The sequence below is a fragment of the Gobius niger genome (assembly GCF_951799975.1).
Source record: "Gobius niger genome assembly, chromosome: 20".
NCBI lineage: Eukaryota > Metazoa > Chordata > Actinopteri > Gobiiformes > Gobiidae > Gobius > Gobius niger.
In genome coordinates, this window is record NC_136871.1 from 23,981,932 (window position 1) to 24,001,219 (window position 19,288).

A 19,288-nucleotide genomic window follows, 5' to 3' on the forward strand; every position below is an offset into this window, starting at 1 on the left:
CCCTCTTTCCTTTAGTGCAAACAATTGCCCACAGAAGTTGCCTGATGATTTCTGAATGATCTGAAAATAGAGTCTACCTGTGTGTCAGTTCAAATACAGCTGCTCTGTGATGGTCTCAGAGGGCTGTTAAGAGACTATTGGGGAGCAGAAGCATCATGAAGTCCAAGAACACAGCAGACAGGTCCGGAATGAAGTTATAAAGAAGTATAAATCTGGGTTAAGTTATAAAAAGATTTCCAAAGCTTTGAACATCTCTCAAAGTACAGTTAAATCCACCATCTAGGAATGGAAAGAGTTTTGTATCACTGCAAACCTACCAAGACCCGGCCGTCCTCCTAAACTTACTGACCGAACAAGGACAGCACTGACCAGAGCTGTTACCAAGAAGCCCATGATGACCCTGGATGAACTGCAGAGAGCTACAGCTCAGGTGGGGGAAACTGTCCACAGAACAACTATTAGTCGTACATCGCACAAATCTGGCCTTTATGGCAGAGCGGCATTTTTAGAAGAAAACCATAAGAAGTCTTGTGTGTTGTTTGCCAGAAGCCACATGGAGGCCACATGGCAGCTTAGTTGGTCTTGATAGGTTTGCAGTGATGCCAGACTCTTTCCATTCCTGGATAGTGTTTTTAACTGTACACTGAGAGATGTTCAAAGGTTTGGAAATATTTTTATAACCTAACTTCTTGGACTTGTTCTTGTTCTTGGACTTCATGATGCTTCTGCTCCCCAATAGTCTCTTCACAGCCCTCTGAGACCATCACAGAGCAGCTGTATTTGAACTGACATTACATTACACACAGGTAGACTCTATTTAGTCATTGGGTCAACACGTGATCATTCAGAAATCATCAGGCGACTTCTGAAGGCAATTGTTAACACTAAAAGGAAAGAGGGTAGATACTTTTGCACATCCCACTTTTCAGTCTTTATTTATAAATAAAAATTCAAAATCATGTATAAATTTCATTTCACTTCGCGATTGTGTGTCACTTAGTGTGTGTCTTTCACATAAAATTTCAATTAAATATATTCATGTTTATGGAGCGTGGTAAAATGTTGAAAAGTTAAAGGAGGGCGGATACCTTTACAAGCCACTGTGGGTCGAAATTATGTCTAGACGCCTATGCTTTACTAAAGCTTAAAATAATTAACCGTAATCAAGTTTAATATAGTTTAAAATTGCAGATGATCCTGTAGGAACCGTTACTGTATAAACAAACAGTTGTTATTGTAATAACAGGCCATAACAAGGCTGTTGAGCCAATAGTAACGATGTATTAAGTTATTACATTATTGTCCTGACTAGATGAAAATGATTCACAAATGTAATAAATTCAGCCAATAAAAAAACACTTTAAACATTGGATTATGCAATTTTCTATAAGATGATGGATGACCTATGACCGAAAGGTGGGTGAATTGCCTTGCCCAAGGACACAACGATATGAACCTCCAACCTTTCGGTCATATACGCTGACCCGCTTCACCATCTGAGATACCATCGTTAGAAAATGCATAAGAGCTGGGATGAGTATGATGTGTTATTACATGATTGGCAATGATAGCCAATAATAACGTAATGACCTATTACCTTATGGGCTAGTGAAACAGTGTTACGTTATTGGCCTGTTATTACGCTATCAGCTTATTATTACATTTTGAAAGTACAGTCCACCTGAGTACCGCCTGAAGAAGCCCAAGTACTGCACCACAGTACAGGACCAAAGAGTGTTTTTGTTACCTTTCACCCTCATCCAATGAACTAAATTGAACTTGCCCGTCTGCAATCTTTGTCTGAACTCCTTGGGGACTTTTAGCTTGAGCACATGACGGAGGATGAGGACCTGGAAGTAACATTTTCCTGTTTGAGAAAGCCCCTGTGTGCATGTAGCGCTGACTCACCCTCCCCTCTGCGCCTCTCTGATGTGGTTCCGTGTGTTTAAGGGGAAAAACTGTAAGGACCTGCAGATGAAGGGGTGAGAGAGGAGAACAAAGCCCTGGCCTGAGCTTCCTCTAGCCCCGCTTCCCTTTGACCACTGAACTCTGCACTCAGCATTACATCAGCAGAAGTTGGACACTGTCAGGAAGCAGCAACAATGGCAGGGAAAACTCCAAACACTCCCTTTACTTTGGGTACAAGATCTAACAATGACCTTGATTGTATTCGAAAACTAGTTATTTTTGATTTATTATGTATTTTCACTTGTTTTCTAAACTACTAACACGAAAATCTTATTTGTTATAGCTCATGATCAAATGATACATTGTGTGAGAAAGTCGCATCCTCTCGATCACATGGATTTGCTCATAACTTCAAAGACCAAATGGGGAGGAAATACATCAAAGTAAGTGACCTCTGGCTCCCAAACGCACACCCAACCACATTCCACACAATTACAGAGAGGAGCCGTCCCGCAGAGGAAGCCCTGCCCATCTGCCCCTTTACGCACATTAAAATATGATCGGGTCCGTAGCCATTGAAATCTGGGGAGATGGCATAAGCAGCTGCGACTCGAGGATCCTACCCCCAAGCCAGTTTTAATTACAGCTTTTGGAAGTGGAATGAATGAGAGCCATATTTCAAAATGCCACCAGAAAAAAACGTGACCCTGGGTGGCTTGGTTGTCTTTCCTGTCGGCTTTTTCAGTGGTCAGCGCTGTAAATCAACTGCTTGTTTCAGTCAAGTATTTTGCAAAGGCCTCCATTATTTATCTGGGACACAGAGACTCGACCTTTTGGTGACAGTTCACTACTTCCATGCTCACTATCAAACCAATAAAAAAAGGAGATATGAGATGAAAAGCCATATAACTCCTTTTGGATGGGTTTTGTAGATCCCATTTTGATGACTTCAATTGTTAATTTATGTTTGCACTGGTCCCAATGTTTCCTCATTTTGATTGAGAACGCACAGTGCCAGAAATAGAAAGGTTCTGGCTTTGTTTCACGGCTCTCGAGGCCAAAAGCAATTTAGGGAAAACCTCAGTGAACAGCCAAAAATACTGCAGGATTTGGTCATGACTATAAGCTTCACTAAACTACCACTTTAATAAGACTTGTGATGAAATTACATTATACCCACTAAAACGAGACACGCGGGAGTCTCCGGCAATTTATTTATTCAAGTATTCAGAATAAAAACTCTTATCTTATGTACAATGTTCACTAGTGCAAGTCTGACCTCCAGTAACAAAACGTTTTACAAGGAATTTCACAGTCCTTTCCATGTCCGAACCGAGACAACGTCCACACCGCCTTGTGCGTCAAAATGCATTATATCATACACTTTGTAACAGTTACAGAGACACACACAGAGTCTAACACAAGGACTTTTGTTTTTTTTGTAAATGTCTAAAATGTTTTGGAGATGCTCTGATCTGCCTGAAGCCATCACAACTTCATCAAATCCTTACACTCGCCAATTGGTCCTGCCTCCAACACATCTTTGAGAACAATATATTCACTCGCCGCCTCATGTCTGTATAGAACATCCACGAAGAGATGTCATAAGGAGGTGATATTGTTCATTTGGCCACGTAAACCTTGATCAGTGTCAATTTGGGCACACGCTTTTGACAGGGAAGACTGGATCCACTTTGTTTCTTTAAATAAAAAGTAAAAAAACAAAACCAAAAAAAGGACATTTTATGCACTTTTGCTGATACAAGTTTTGCACTTAACGACTCGTATCATTTGAAGGGATCGTGCGGACGGTGACGTCGTGTTTAGTTGCAGAGTTGACCATGAAAGTGAATGAGTCCTTAATCCTTTGATATTGTTCAGCCTTCACAGAGGATGATGGGAAAATCTACATGGATACAGGGGTGATCCAGTTTTATTATGCCCTGCAACAAAATATAAATATAAAAATTACAAAATACAATATAACAACGTTTACATAAATGTGACCGATATGCAAAACTCACCTGTGGGATTAAGTTTTTCTGTATCCTCTTCAACTTGGACTTTTTTCTGCCGTTTTTGGTAACAACAGTTTCTTCGTAAAATTCGTGAGCGAGGTCCCCGTCTTCATCGTAGTACAGGGAACTGCAAGAGAAAATGTGTGTGAGATAGAGTTTTCTTTTTAGTCTAGGACGTGTGTCTTAAAGGAATAGGCCACTGTTTTTACATACTGAGATATGTTCTTACCTTAGCTTTGACGAGTTCTTTAGGACCTGTCTGATCTTCCCCCGTGCCTTCAGTCACGTAAACACAGCGCAGACGGCGTTAGCATTTAGCCTCTCCCTCTCTCCACTATAGCTCCAAAATTACCAGGAGTAGTTCGAAATCCGCGCAGTAATCTTCACTTTACTGTGCGGATGCCAAACTACTCCTGGTATTATTACGCCTTACAATATAGTCCCCCATTTTATCCGCTTAGAAAATCCACAGTTTAATTTTGTGTAATTATACTTTGTAGTGTAACACTTCACGTAACCATATTTAAATAGGGAAAACGTGGAAGAGCTTGGTAGCTTCTATCTTGACCTGTTTTGGAGCTATAGTGGAGAGAGGGAGAGGCTAAATGCTAACGCCGTCTGCGCTGTGTTTACGTGACTGAAGGCACGGGGGAAGACCAGACAGGTCCTAAAGAACTCGTCAAAGCTAAGGTAAGAACATATCTCAGTATGTAAAAACGGTGGCCTATTCCTTTAATATACTGGTGCATTTCATGAAAAACATGACAAAAAGAGGCAGGCTCTCGATTGAGCTCAAATATTTGACCCAAACATGTCCCCTCGCTCATGAATTCAAACTTATTTCAGATCAGATGTAAAATCGAGCATTTCCTTTCCAAATGTACCAGTGAGTAGGCCCCCAACCGATATAGTTTTAAATTAATTCAATTATATTAAATTAAATTACATATATACACATATCGGCCTATATATTGGTTATCGGCCATGCCAACCACCTTCATATGGGTATCGGACCCCAAAAATCCATATTAGCTGAGCCCTACCAGCGAGTACTGTATAGAAACAAAGCACTGCACTGGTTGTATGCAGCGTACATGCATTATTTACCTCCTTCGGGTGAAGACGAAAGGTGTTGCATTTCTGGCCCCTTTAAGTCGAGCGACTGACTGCTCGCTCCCCACTGAGCCAGAGTCCCCTCCCGATCCAGAACTGACCCCTTTGGATTTGGACCCGCTCCCTCCCATACTCCTCAGTCACTGATAAGGCATAGCTCACGTCCACATACAGGGATCTGGATTGTGTCTTCTGGCGCAAGGAAATCTTTTCAGCTGCCTGGATCTGGAGAAAGGACACAATAATAATGATCACGGGGGTGTTTTATGTTCAGGTATTTTCCAAAAGAACAGCGTAAGCTTAGTATATTTAATCATATTTTAGCTGGTCTAATATATGGTAATAATAAGATGGAAATATGATGATGTACATGATTTACTTACACCAATGGGTGGCCTAGAGAAATGCATTGTGCAATTTATAAGAACATAACAAATTAGAGTCTTATGGATGTTAACTTTAGCCTGACACATTTAGAATAACCTTCAACCTGCATATTCCAATATTGTGATGACACATTTGAGGACTAATGACCCTTTTTCCTGTATGGATCCTACACTTAAGATTCTCAATATACAGTGGTCTTCTGAAAATAAGAAAATCTATGTATAAGAACATCCTTTTAGTGGAGTTAAACATCGAGGCCATTTTACCCTGAATGATATAGAAAATGAGGGAAATGCAGAGTTAGAAGGTAGTGCTATAGATGAGTAATTGCATGGCAGATGATTCTTTTTCAATCCCCTGTAACGCTAGCTTACCGAGCCCAGCGCGTCTGACCGAGAGCTAACGGGGCTGTGACGCAGGCGAGCTAGCTGCTAACCAGGCTAACGCGGCGCTCGTGCTCCAGGTCAACACATTCCCCATCGATCATGCACAACAGTCATTGATCATCTAAGCAGATCTGAGCCGTACCTTGTTAGGCCATGATAAGGCGGACTGTTCTGAATGTGCTGCTCATGTAGCTGCCAGTGAACAGTTAGCTGTTTTGCTTCCAGTGATCAGCTGATTGACTACTCCGTCTTAAAGGGACCGCAGCGCACGTGACCTCACGCCTGACGTCACTTATGGTTAAAGCTATGGTTATTCATGATAAAGTGAAAAACAAACACACTAATAATTGGCGCCACATGTATAAAGTAAATACTACAAAGCCTTGCGAGAATTTAAACCTTTACTGATTGTAAAAGACAAAGGCAGTTTGTGGATTTTGATAGAACATGTAAATATGTGCAAAGGAGGATTTTACAACATAGGTGAACTGAAAAAAAGTGAAAGGTTTTTCTTAAAGAATAGTGTAAAGACAGCACTGACAAACAACAATGAAAGAGTCATTTTGTCACTCAAAAAAGTCCAGTCAAACCAGGATGCAACATTTCTCTCAGACATTCATAATGGCATACAAATGCCCAATGTCCATACAGTCGTTCTCAAAACGTATAAAAATTCAAAATAATAAAAAAATAAAAACACTGAGTTGAACCCATCTGGGGTTTACAGAGGACGTGGCAATGTTAGGGTAAAACTGAAAGCTGGATATCTTTCGTAGCTTATATCACGGACAGAGTGTGAACATTACATTTTTATGTCTAGTTTATGGGGGTTAACCTAAAAAACACTAAAATGAGATAAAATGGATTGTAACTGAAATATGACCTAAATCTTTAACTTTTGAATAGTTACAGGTGGCACACGTAGATCAATATTCCAATTATTAGGGCTGCACAATTATAATAAATATAAAATTGTGACTTTTTGAAATAAAAAAAAAATAAAAAATATGAATTGATAAACTAATACACAAAATAGGGTGGATTTCATAAAATACACATACAGGTCTAAACTACCAGATTGGCAAGTATCTTACGCAAGACCTTCTAGACCTTGTGGACACTTTTTGTTTTATTATAAAAGGACTGCCTAAATAATGGCAGTTGGTACAATTTGTTAGTTACGTTCCAAGTTTCCAATTTTTATTCAATACAACTGTGCAGCCCTAACAAGGACATTGCGATTACCATCCTAAATGTATCAAAGGCTACACTAAATCCAGCATCAGCTTCATTGCCAGGTCTCGTCTGTTCTCAACTCATTCAGGCACTTCAGACTCTCCAGGTGTAAGGCACTTCACGACACACGCACAGTCCGCGCCCGCACTGTCTCTCTCTCTGACTCGCGCTCTCTCACTCGCTCAGTCACCGAAGAGGCGTTTTTCACTTGGTTTCTCTAGGATCTTTAGAATGCAGCCGTGACTGGGGTAGGTTCCAGCCTCGAAGGTGCACGTTTAAAATCCCGGTTGAGGGGTGGGGCGCAGTGAGGGTCAGCCTGGGGTGGAGCCGGACAGGGCCTCCTGCATCCGGGTGCGGGCCAGGGCGTAGCGCTGTACGATCTGCTTGACGTGCTCCTCTTCCTCGCGCTGGAGGATACGCAGGAAGTTCTTCAGCTCGGGCATCGAAAAGGCGTGCCACTGTCGGGAAGAGAGAGGGGGGGGGGAAGAGGAGGGTCAGAGTTGTTTGGCTACAGGATCCTCCTCAAGCAAATTAAACGATCCATTTTCTTGTAGACCTCATGTGCTATTAGTATCTAGAGCATTTCGTAACAACTGTCAATGCAAAACTATGAATAAAAACTAGCTCAATCTATGGACGCCCACTCCACTCCACAAATTGCAAAGTGCTTGATGTATTGTGTAAGGCAGAGAACAGTTAACAGGAAAAGCAAAGGACTGAATTTGGTTTTAAGCTCTGTCAACAGAGTCAATGGTAAAGTATCTACAAAAACAGGTCATGATGATCTTTGATGTGTTGTTTTCTTCTGCTTCATGGCTATGTTCATATTCACTTGTTTTCTTGAATATAGGAATGCTAGTATAGGATCCACCAGTTGTCAACAGCATGAAAATAGCCAATGAGCGATTCCAGAGCTGCTCCAGACTGTTAGCGCAGGGAAAGACCGAAGTGGATACATGCTGTCAATGCACTTCTATAAGGTGGGTGGTCTAAGCCAAAAACTGAAGAGTCAGACAAGGCAAGTAGGTGATTTGCGCTGACTCAATAGATTCCATCGCCTTTTGTTTTGTTTTTTTAAATTGAATTTCAAGAGGTCTATCTCAATGCAAAGGCTAGGTTATGTACATACATTGACTTCTCCAGTTTCGTTCTCCTTCAAGACAAAACTCAGGAGCTTCTCATTGGGTCCGGTGCAGAGACGCAAACGCAGAGGTCGCTCATCGTCAGACAGCTTACGGACATAAACTGCAAAAAAAAAGGAAAAGACACAATGAACAAACACGATAAATAAAGTGCTCATCATTTTAGGTACTGCATATGTTGTTTTAGATGACATCCCAACATGTTGAGGATCAGATCATTTTGTCATTTGTACCAATACATAAGCAGACTTTGATCTGTACAAACTGCATTGTGTTGAGCTATGTTGGTTCAAGGCACCATCATGAAAAGGAAGACTCATCAATTTAAGAGAAAACGATTCAAAGAAAAGCGCATACCTTGATCGTGCCGTTCGCTCCTCTCGAACAGCGCAAATTTGCCGGGGTTGTCGACCACCGTGAACTTCCTGAGCAGGGCCTCGATGACCTCGCGGGCCGTGGTGCGCGAGCTGATGTGCAGGTGCTTGGACGCGTCTTTCGGCAGATAAAACGAAGTGCGGCGTTTCACCCCCGCGGACTTCCTGCCGGTTTCTTTCTTCGGCGGAGGAACTGACACGGGCCGTGCCAATTTAAACTGCACTTTTACGAACCCTGTGTAAGAGCCATCCTTATTCTGAAAGACGGGAGGAAAATAGTAAACGCTCAAGTGAAAATGAAGACAGAATTGTATAATGTAATAAACTACTCACCACGTTCATGAACAAATTGCTGTTGATCTGGGCGTTGTACTCCTTCACTTTTTGCTGAATGTCAGGGGTCGTCAACTCGGGCTTCCCCCAGTCAGTCTTTTCATCCTGTAGAAAGAGAAGTTGCGCGTTTAGGCCACTAGATGTCAGTATTGCTTAATAAGTCAAACTGCGATGGGAAGTTGGATGAAGATTGCAGTTATTTAGGAAACTTTTTTTTTCTTTTCTTTTTTTAACACCTACTTTTTAATACAGCCTTTTTCATAGTGGGTGGGATTTGATGATAACCAAAAGCACTTTGAGACAAATGATCAATTACCGTCTCTACAATGTATGAAGGGGGGAAAAAAGTACCGGTAGTGTTCAACAATTTTGGGAGAAGATCATTTACTTTTACTTTTGATCGGTCTGTATGAAAAAACTTATTGCATCAGCTTCCCAACTTCCTGTCACAAGCGCACACCAAAATGACATCAGCCCTCCCTGCTCCCCCCCCCTGCCTGGTGGCTCATATCCTCTGCTCTAGAGGAGGGGGTAAGGGAGAGAGGCAGAGAGAGTAGACATTGGACCCTTGCAGCTGTCCAATGGTATCGGCCAAAACCAACGTCCCGATGCAGCATTCCTCTGCTCACTATTCATACAAAAATAGCCTCCCCTCTTCACTCGCTCACACAAGTGGTAGATACACAATGCCCTCCCCTGTTTTAGACAGACATCCTGTGAAGTCAGCTGCCCAGTCATGGCTCAGTCATGCACATTTGGCCCAGAGCATCTGTAGGACCGTTACACCAATTAGGTTTTTCCTGCATGCACTCACCAACTGGCATTTCCCTTGAGCCATTAGATTCAGTTGAAACACAAACAGTATGAAAAATAGACAAATATTATAAAGAGCATAACCGCAAGCATATGATTCAACCCCAAGCATGCATAGATACGCAAGGATAGATGATTGCAGGGGCGGACTGGGACTGAAAAACAGCCCTGGACTCTGGTCAGCCTGGCCCAAATCAGCGTAAATGTGACACTTCCACAAATACATAATGTTAACCTCTTACCACCCGCCTTAACCGAGAGCATTGTCTCCAGTTCGGCTTTGCCCAAATCTAAAAGCTTCTTGACTGGAGAGCAACACTGTAACGCCTCATTTGAAAGCTAAAATCTAGAAAAGTGATTGTAATTTTTTGTCACGTTGTCGCTGCATTTTTGTCATGTTTTTGTTGCTTTTTCATTACTTTTTCGTGGCTTTTTGACATGCTTTCGTCACTTTTTTTGTCACTTTTTCGTTGTGTTTTCATCTCTTGTTTTTCGGGGGGGGGGTTCATGTTTTTGTTGTTTTTTCATCGCTTCTTTCATTGCTTTGTCGTCACGTTTTCATCCCATTTTGTTGTGTTTTTGTCACTTTTTTGTTGCTTTTCCAGCACATTTTTGTTTTTGGATGCTTTTCTTTTAAGCTTTTAGATTTGGGTAAAGCTCGGTTTCGCCCGGGGGTATGGGTAAGGTAAAGTGAGTGGCCGGACCGGTGGCCCTTCTGTGCTCTTCCAGAATGGACATATGGCCAGTCCGCCCCTGGATGATCGGGTCATCTATTGGTCATTGGTTCACCATTGCACAATAGAAATGTTCCAAATTCATATTAATCGGTCAATATTAGTAACTAACATGTTGGTTGAGTCCTTGTAAAGCGTTTTGAGGTGCATGGGAAAGCACTACATCTAATAATAAATGATGACCGTTTACCGTTTTTTACCATATTGTTGAGATTTAAGCTTTGTTATCCATAGGGTTGAACAGAGTGCACTTTATGAGCGCAATAGGAAGAGCATCCTGTGTAAAAGTAATGCAAATAAAAAAAATTGCATAGGATGGAAGGATGCAAAGGACTGAATTGGCTCCAAATGAGGCCCCCAGAACATGAGGGGCAAAAGTGCCTGACTAAAGCACCCCTATTTAGAGTGTCAGAAAATCCACAGTGGTTAAGCTTTCTTGTTATGGCAATCGACAAACAAATGCCATCTGTGCCTTAACATGTTCACAGGGGAGTGCCACATAAAGAGTAACGCGGTTTCTCAACAATGATCATGTTAATCCAGTACACCACGTCTGTTTTGGTGTTTTGCAAGACGCCCCACACCTACAAGAAATATTCAGATATAAGTTATGCATCCGTGGAGATCCCATGACTAATTAGATGTGGAGATAAAAAACAACCTGAAAGACAAGGGAAACAGTGGTGGGAGTAAAGAAACTTGAGACGAGCGCCTACGTCATAGATCATCACAATACTGTTGTTCACACCATGTCGGTATTTTGGGTGGATACTCCCACTGCTGCGTTTTCACAATTACTTTCCACAATAACTAGACCCCCTATTCTATAATAGTTACTGACATGCACAATAGCCTTACACTCACCTTGACACAGAGCATTTGTTTAAAACACAGAAATAAGACTTCTGTTTGCAAACTTTCCCTGTAGTAGTAGTAGTTCCCTGTGCTACTTTAATTACTATAACAAACCAAACTAATCCACGGGAGCCAGCTTTAGCAACACCTTCACTAAACTGAAGAGACACGTGAGACAAATTGGGATAAAAATAAACGCCAGGGCTAATGTAGACGTCTATAAACGGGGCGTAGAGATGATGGCTGTGCGTAAACATAACATAAGGCGTTGTTACATTTAAATCACAGACCTAGAAATCGTTGACAAGACCAAATTATTATGCCTCTCGTTTGTTTGACCCGCATTGTAAGTTTTCTAAGGTTTAAGAAATGACGAAAGAGGTTATTTCAACATAAAGATGGCAATGCGCATCCACCGCGCCAGTTCCGTTTTCCACTTCCCGTTACTTTTAAAACTTTTTTTCTTTTTTAGTTCAACAATTCAAGGTTGTGTGACTTGGCGTCTCACCTTTTTAGCAACGATATTTTCGTCTTTCTTGGTTTTGGGGAAGAAAGACGTCCTCGCAGTAAAGAATTGTTCGAACTCGGCGTCGGACTCTTCGTCGCTGCAGTAGCCGCTGCTGGTGGAACTTCCCCATGTCATCTCGAAAGACGGACTTTTATTCTCGGTTTTTGCCATCTTCTTTCCAGATCACAAAGTATAAATGTCTACGTCTATGTGGATACTCTGCGACGCGGAGTTTTTACGCGCGGATGATCGAAACGCGTAATTGGCACAAAGTATCGCAAAAACTAACCTATATCAGAGGCGCCGCTAAATATATTGGCTACAGTCGATTTTCTCGCCGGTGGCCACGTTTCCAGTGACTATACAGACTGTGTGAAACAGGATGTCGCTCGACCCCCCCGCCCTTCCGAGCCGCCGCTTCCCTCGCATCTCCCAAGCTCCTCCCAGACCGTTGAGTTGGAAGTTTAGAAAATACACAAAACCAGTGTAACCGGTCGCCATTGGACGCCGAGCGGAAATACCATTGACCACTTCCGTTCCTGCCCCCCCCTCCTCTGGCCCTCTGCTGCCATGGTGCACAGACCCCCCCCGCACATGGTTTTCAGACTATCATCCACCTGGCCAAATATCATATTCATTAAACTAAGTGGGCACAAACAAAGCCGAATGGACATCATTTTATAAACGAGCTCAATCAAGGGGCGGACTGGCCATGTGTCCGTTCTGGAAGAGCACAGAAGGGCCTCAACCGAGCTTTACCCAAATCTAAAAGCTAAAAAGAAACAAATCAAAATAGCGAGAAAAAGAGGATGAAAAGTCAACAAAAACGTGAGAAAAACACAACAAAAAATGATAGAAAAAAATCATTAATAAAACAACAAAAATATGACAAAAATGTGGCGACGTGACGAAAAGTTTCCATCACTTTTGTAGGTCTTAGCTTTCAAATAAGGCGTTACATTGTTGCTCTCCAGTCGAGAAGCTTTTAGATTTGGTTAAAGCCCAGTATAAAAAAAAACAAGAATCCAAAAGGAATTCCGTGGAGTATGGTGTGCCACAAGGTTAAATTTTGGGACCATTATTATTTATTATTTATATTAATGATTTTGCTTCCGTTTCGACGACCATCTTTCCCGTTCTTTTTGCTGATGATACCGATCAAAATAATAATAATAAAAAGCCGAACTGGGGAAAATGCACTCGTTAATGTTAGGGCGGGTGGTAAAAGGTTAAAATATGTATTTGTGGAAGTGCACAATTACGCTAATTTGGTCCAGGGCTGTTTTTCAGTCCCAGTCCGCCCCTGAACTCAATCAATATCTTAAAAGAATAAAGACTGTGGCTAATCAAAGAGCCATCAAAGCCCATTCTGCAAATACCACATGTTAACACAGTAAATGCTATATGTCATCCTGTATCATAATGTATTGATTCAAAATCCCCATTTTCTGTCTTGATCTATTCTGTATGACTTTATGACTTTATTTTCTGTATTTCCCTCTTTTCTTTTTCTTTTTTATGTTTGTTTTGTTTTGGTTCAACGTCTCCCTCCTGGCCTTTAAACATGTGAATATGCTCTTATGTATACACGTACTTTGACAGCATTTTTATTTTGCAATCACATCTCTGTTAAAAAAAAAAAAAAAAAGTGTAACCAGTCGCCATTGGACGCCAAGCGGAAATACCATCGACCACTTCCGTTCCTGCCCCTCCCTCCTTTCGCCCTCTGCTGCTATGGTGCACAGACCCCCCCCCCCCCCTGCACATGGGGTTAAAGTCTGTCATGTGACTGGATAATTGGTCACACAGGCAGTCATAAAACAACATGCGAGGGTAATGTTTCCTCACGGGCTTGCAGAGCAAAGATAAGGAAAAGAATTAACTCTTGATTTGCCAAACTAACAAGATCACAGAACACAACCTAAAGTACAGTGCTTGGGCTAAACAAAGCCACCAACATATGCTCAAAGAATCAGGTGAGTGGACCTGAATGACCAGGTTATTCCATCAATTGATGTTTTTCTTCACTGATGGCACAGGCATATTCCAAGATGACAATGCCAGGATTCATCTGGCTCAAACTGTAAAAGAGCGCCCCAGGGAGCATAGTACTTTCACCCATTACCAGCACAGAGGACAGACCTTAAAGGGATATTTCAGGATTTTTGACATGGCCTCATTTCCTAGTTATCCAGAGTGTTGTAGATTTCTGGAGATATTTTTTTCTCCAGCTAGCCTGCATTAAAAACAGTCTTTTTTAATGCAGAATAGCTGATACCATAGAAATGCGCAAGCCTAGCACAAGCCTAGCGCCACAAAACTCTTCAAATATAAGAACTGCTTGAATAACAATAAAAAATATCTCCAGAGATCAGCAACACTCTGGGTAACTAGGAAATGAGGCCATATGTCAAAAATCCTGAAATATCCCTTTAACCCCTCTGAGAATATTTAGAATGTCCCTCATTTGTCAACATTGCGCCAAAAAAAAAAAGGTGTATATTTTGGTGTATTTGCAAAATACTGTACGCCAGAAGGAACAAAAGAAGAACGAAACACCCAAAAATATTCGCGTATCAGAAGGCATGAACGCATGGAACAAGGGGGAAAAAGAATATTTCTTTAACCAGAAAATGATAAATAAATGTTTTTAACATATTAAAAAGCTACATTATTGCATTCATGCATTTGGAAGAATATGGTCAGTAACCCACGTTAATCCAGCATATTAATCCAGCGTTAAATCCACGTTAATCCAGCATATCCAGCATAGTTTACATTTGCTAAAATAGCCTAAATAAGAATTAACAAGAAATAAATAATGAAAAGTGATCTTTAATTAAAAGAGAAAAGGAAATATAAGCTTAGATCACAGACTCAGCCCTGGAGCCGGAGCGGGATACGCTTCTCTCAGCCTCAGCCGCGCTTTTCTCCGGGAGGGAACAGGTGTGTGCAGAGCTGCAGCTCAGACGAGAATCTAACGAACCCGTCCAGACCAAAGACAGCCCCGCTATGGGACGTGCTTCGATTCCCTTAAGGAGAGTAGAGCGCACTTGTGAAAGTGCGCACTTGTTAAATCTGTTTTCCAGCACGGTTTAGTGTTCAGTTAAAATCAGTGTAAATCCTACACATGGTGTAGGATTTTTCGTACACCTCACATACACTCTGACTTCACTGTACGTAAGTTGGATAAATGAGGGCCATTGTGTTGAAGGTTTTGCACAGTGGTCAGACTCCCATCAATACAACACACAGAGTTGGAATGAAACAATGCCATTGCAAATGTCGAAAAGAGCTAAGGGCAGTGTATGAAATGTAATTTCATGAAAGTGTTTTCCTTTGTTGTATTAATTAAACAAGATTGTGGATACAGGTTCCCAATTACCTGTATCCACAATCTTGTCCTTTGGTGTTTGGGCGCACTCTTAGAGAGGGGGTGAGGAGCTCAGTCACCCGGGAGGAGCTCAGAGTAGAGCCGCTGCTCTTGCACATTGAGAGGAGCCAGGTGAGGCTTTCGGGTGCCTCCTGGTCGCGGTGGTGACATTTTGTATTGTGGTGCAAGCAATAAAAACATTTGCATTTCCAGTTGTGCACATATATTTGATAGAGCACACAGTTTTAAATGTTTCTGGATGTTGCTTCCTAAAACACATATAATTTGCCATATTGGAACTTTAAAAAAAAAACATAATTAAATGCAAAATGGGAGTGTACTTCCCCCTGAGGGAAACGCCTAAAGGATGTTCTTCTTTTTACATTGTCAATCTGTGGACTTGGCTTTTCACACCAACATATCAAGTCTGGAGGACGTGCAGAAGACTAAGGAGCCACGGTGTGACTTGGCAAGGTCAACAGGACAGAGCTTGTAGCAACAGTGATTTGCCAAAAGCAAAGATCTAAACAAAGATCTAAATTCCACAACAAGTCTTATTTTTTTTTGGTTTAATAGGAAACATTGTGCAAAATTTACTTTTTAAAATATTTATACCAAGCTATATAACACGTCGAAAACACACCTGGACTGGTATTTAATTTCATCCACGCAGTTTGAGTAAAAAAGTTCACTTTGGTTGTTTCATCTTCTACTACTGGAGCGCTCCAATCCCTATCTGCTGGATTGTGTTGCGTCACAGATAGAACAAGAAACTTGCGAAACTGTCCTCGAGACCTTTAAAACCCCTCGCCGGACCTGTTCTGTGCAGTTCATGATCGTTTGCCAATAGTAAAGGCTTGTATTCACGGTTCTATCCCGTCATTCACATCGCTGCCCCACACGGAGCGCTCATGACCAGCCCAGGATTAAAATCCTTACTCTCTGAAGTATCGAAAATAGTGTTTTAAAGCTTCAATTAAGCATGACACTTTTATCTGGGCCTCTTCTTATCCTTTTCTCTCTCAAACTAGACTAAAATGTATTTGACTAAATATTGACTAAAATGAAATGACATTTTTGCAAAAGACTAAGAATAAAACTGAATTAAAATATGTTGTCAAAATGAACAGATACACTTCTCTGCAGAACATTATCTAGCGAATTAACTTCTTAACTGTTTAGGCCCTGCACACACTTCAAATGTAACGGTGTGTTCCTTGAATATTACATTATCTTTCTGATATCATATGGCTTGTGAGGTTGGTATGTCCTTTACAAGGCTGATTAAGTGTATACATGGTCACAATCACCAAGATATGACGGAAAAAATATGCACACCACTGGGCGCACTTCCTCTTTCAGAGTGGATGTGCTAAACACAGTCATAACAAAAGAGCATTAGTTGTACTGCATGTTCTTTTCTAAATATTGAAGTAACATTCTTTCTCATTGCCACAATAGAGTTTGTGATTATCATAACCTCACTGAATTCTCTTTTCAACCATTTAGAGACTTCACAATAAAGTGTTCTGATGCTATAGTTAAGATATATTTACCAATAGTAGTGACCCACAGCAAGATTAAAATGTCCGCCCTCCACTGCCCCCTATTGTGCCCATACAGTATAGCGGCGATTATCTGAGAGCAAGATATGGTGCCATTTCTTCTTATGCTTTTTGGTCCAAGGACATTTTTTCATCACTAAAGAATTTCAAAAGCATATCTCATGTACATATTTTGTTACATCATTGTATAAGCAAAACATACGGTATGTCAACTGAGAGACAAGAAAGAGCACGTGTATATTATATCTCTCCCATTTACAGCTACATTTTATGGCTGCAATGTCATTTTCATGGCTTCAGTTTACAAAAGTGGAGCTAGGAGTGGCTAGAAAGGTCCTCTATTTCGCCACAAACTGTTTAATAATCTTCAAAAACGAAGCACGTGTTGCCCAGTTGCTCAAACAGCTGCGAGCATAATTAAGTGGAATACAGGAAGAGCACATGAGGAAGATTCTTACCACGTCTGTGTCTGTTTCGATTGTGTGTTCGACGACACATGCATTTTCAGACAAAGAGCCTTGGTCCCAGATGCAGTCCAGCTGAATCAGGGACTGGCAGCGGTAATGGCAAGTAAATTTACAATCTGTTGGAAAGAAACAGACACTTAGAAAAAAAAAATCACAACTTCATATATGCGCTTTTTTTTTTAAAGATTTAAGGAATGATGTATGACACAGTTTAAGCCCCATGATTCATATTTTGCAATGCCAATACATTTGTGATTGCGATATGGGCCAACCTTTTAAAATGTGGTCTTCCATTTCATGCAACTGTTTTGCATTTCTGTTCAGCTCAATTAGGTTTCTCCATTTTAGTGGTTTTGGGGTGATGCAAAGGAAGTTCAGGGGTGTTGTTAGGTCGCATGTACAGCTTATGAGTCAACCACACAAAAGACAACTAAACTTGACAAGAGCATCATGCTGTGTTCGTCTCCCCCCCAAGAAGAGGTTCTGTCAGTTTACCCCACGGGCAACTGTACTTCGCTAATGACCACAGAGTACGGAGTTATTGGAAATTAGAACAAAACCAACAGCCCTAAAGAATGTTAAAATACTGCAATTAAGTGATTGTTGGTCAAAGTAGTTCAACTCACTGACACAGCGCAGACTCTGCTTGTACAGCCCCCAGATGAAGTCCCCACACAGGTCACACCAGGTGGGCTGAGTGTGGCTGCAGGGCTGGAAGTTGTGCCCCTCTCCGCTCTCCTCAGAGGGCTGGGGGTCACTGCGGCTACTCAGGACCCGGATGATCCCGACCCGGCTCAGGAGCTCAGGTACCTTCCCCGCGCTGATCCTCAAGGCGTTGGTTCTCTCCAGGCGAGGAGGGGAGCGGGGCGCATATGAGCCAGTCAGCTCGATGCGGTCTCGGTCCTGCACCAGGTCTCTGAGCTCAATCAACTCACCCAAAGCCATGGTCAGAAGAGGAGTCCAGTCATTTTCACTAGTGGAAAAAAAAATGTATTATGTGATCAGGGATGATTCTAAATGTAAACTTTCAGTGCACCAGTGAAGGATAGGCAGAGAATGCAATTTATTTATTTCAGGCCCAAAACTAGGTTGTTTGAGTGGTCGTGATCTGAGAGGCCGCTGGCAAAAAATGACTGTCATGTCTCTCAGTCTGTCTCAGGGCAGCTTGATCAGAGGAGTTTAAAAAAGGAAAAGAAAAAAGAAGTAGCATATGAGAGTAAAGATTTTAATCATTTTCAGCTTACAGCCATAATGTGTGATTTAAGAGGAGAAGCTTTGATGTGCTTAAACACATTGGCCATAATAATCTATAGTTATAATCATGTAATGCAAGTCCATTCAGAAACACACAACAGGCTGGTTTTTGTTTTATTTTTAAGAATTATAAATTTAAATGTAGCCCTACACTTGCTCTCTTGTTAACATTTAAGAACAGAATGTGCCAAAGACACGTTTCTGATTTACAAACCAGGGGATGACAGTACCCAGCTGTATCTCATTTACATAACAGAACGGTTACACAAACCCTCTTTGCATGCCCCATCTAACAACTCGGAGAGAAAGCTGGTAGAAACGCTACGATGGTTTTGAACAAAGTGATTGTGGTTGTTTGTACGGGTTGTAATGGGTTGTACGCGTGGCTTTGCGCGCTTTGCGCCCTCTGAGGACGTCAGCGTGACTACGTCCTAGTGTATCTAAGCAACGGAGAAAGTTAGCTTTGAAGAAAAAAGGTGCTAAAGAGAGTGAGTTTGCTACTCAATCATTCAGTGAAGTAAAACATAAACATTCTTACCAAAACAGAAGAATAGTATTTCATAGTCGGCGTGCTCTAAAATGTCCGAGACTTCCATCCGCGAAAAGGCTGCTTGCCTTCAGAAAACAAGATGCAGTTGAGGCTTCATCTTTAGTTTTAGTTTAGGCAACTTCACACAGTAACAATAACACACACAAAAAAAAGTGGGCTGTAGTCACACGCTGAGATTTCCAGTTCCGAATTTTGCATGAAGTTTCAGTTTAAGGAAACGGGTCATGATAAGAAGAGAGTGATTTGATGAGGAGACTGCTGACATCCGGAGT

At 41.5% G+C, this 19,288-nt stretch overlaps 2 protein-coding genes across 2 annotated transcripts; both read right to left on the minus strand.

Moving 5' to 3' along the window:
* Positions 1-3,088: 3,088 nt before the first annotated feature.
* tusc2a (tumor suppressor 2, mitochondrial calcium regulator a) lies at positions 3,089-6,077 on the minus strand. Its single transcript, XM_079578830.1, has 4 exons — positions 5,955-6,077; positions 5,034-5,264; positions 3,933-4,053; positions 3,089-3,851 (listed from the first exon to the last, which is right to left on the minus strand). The coding sequence occupies exons 2-4, from the start codon at positions 5,168-5,170 to the stop codon at positions 3,786-3,788; spliced, it is 324 nt and encodes a 107-aa protein (XP_079434956.1). The 5' UTR covers positions 5,171-5,264; positions 5,955-6,077; the 3' UTR covers positions 3,089-3,785.
* A 1,225-nt stretch (positions 6,078-7,302) lies between these two features.
* Positions 7,303-19,155, minus strand: LOC306980244 (ras association domain-containing protein 1-like). Its single transcript, XM_079579529.1, has 7 exons — positions 19,005-19,155; positions 17,839-18,185; positions 17,204-17,328; positions 8,898-9,002; positions 8,548-8,821; positions 8,178-8,293; positions 7,303-7,506 (listed from the first exon to the last, which is right to left on the minus strand). Exons 2-7 carry the CDS (start codon positions 18,155-18,157, stop codon positions 7,360-7,362), a joined length of 1,086 nt encoding a protein of 361 aa, XP_079435655.1. The 5' UTR covers positions 18,158-18,185; positions 19,005-19,155; the 3' UTR covers positions 7,303-7,359.
* Between the last annotated feature and the right edge of the window lie 133 nt (positions 19,156-19,288).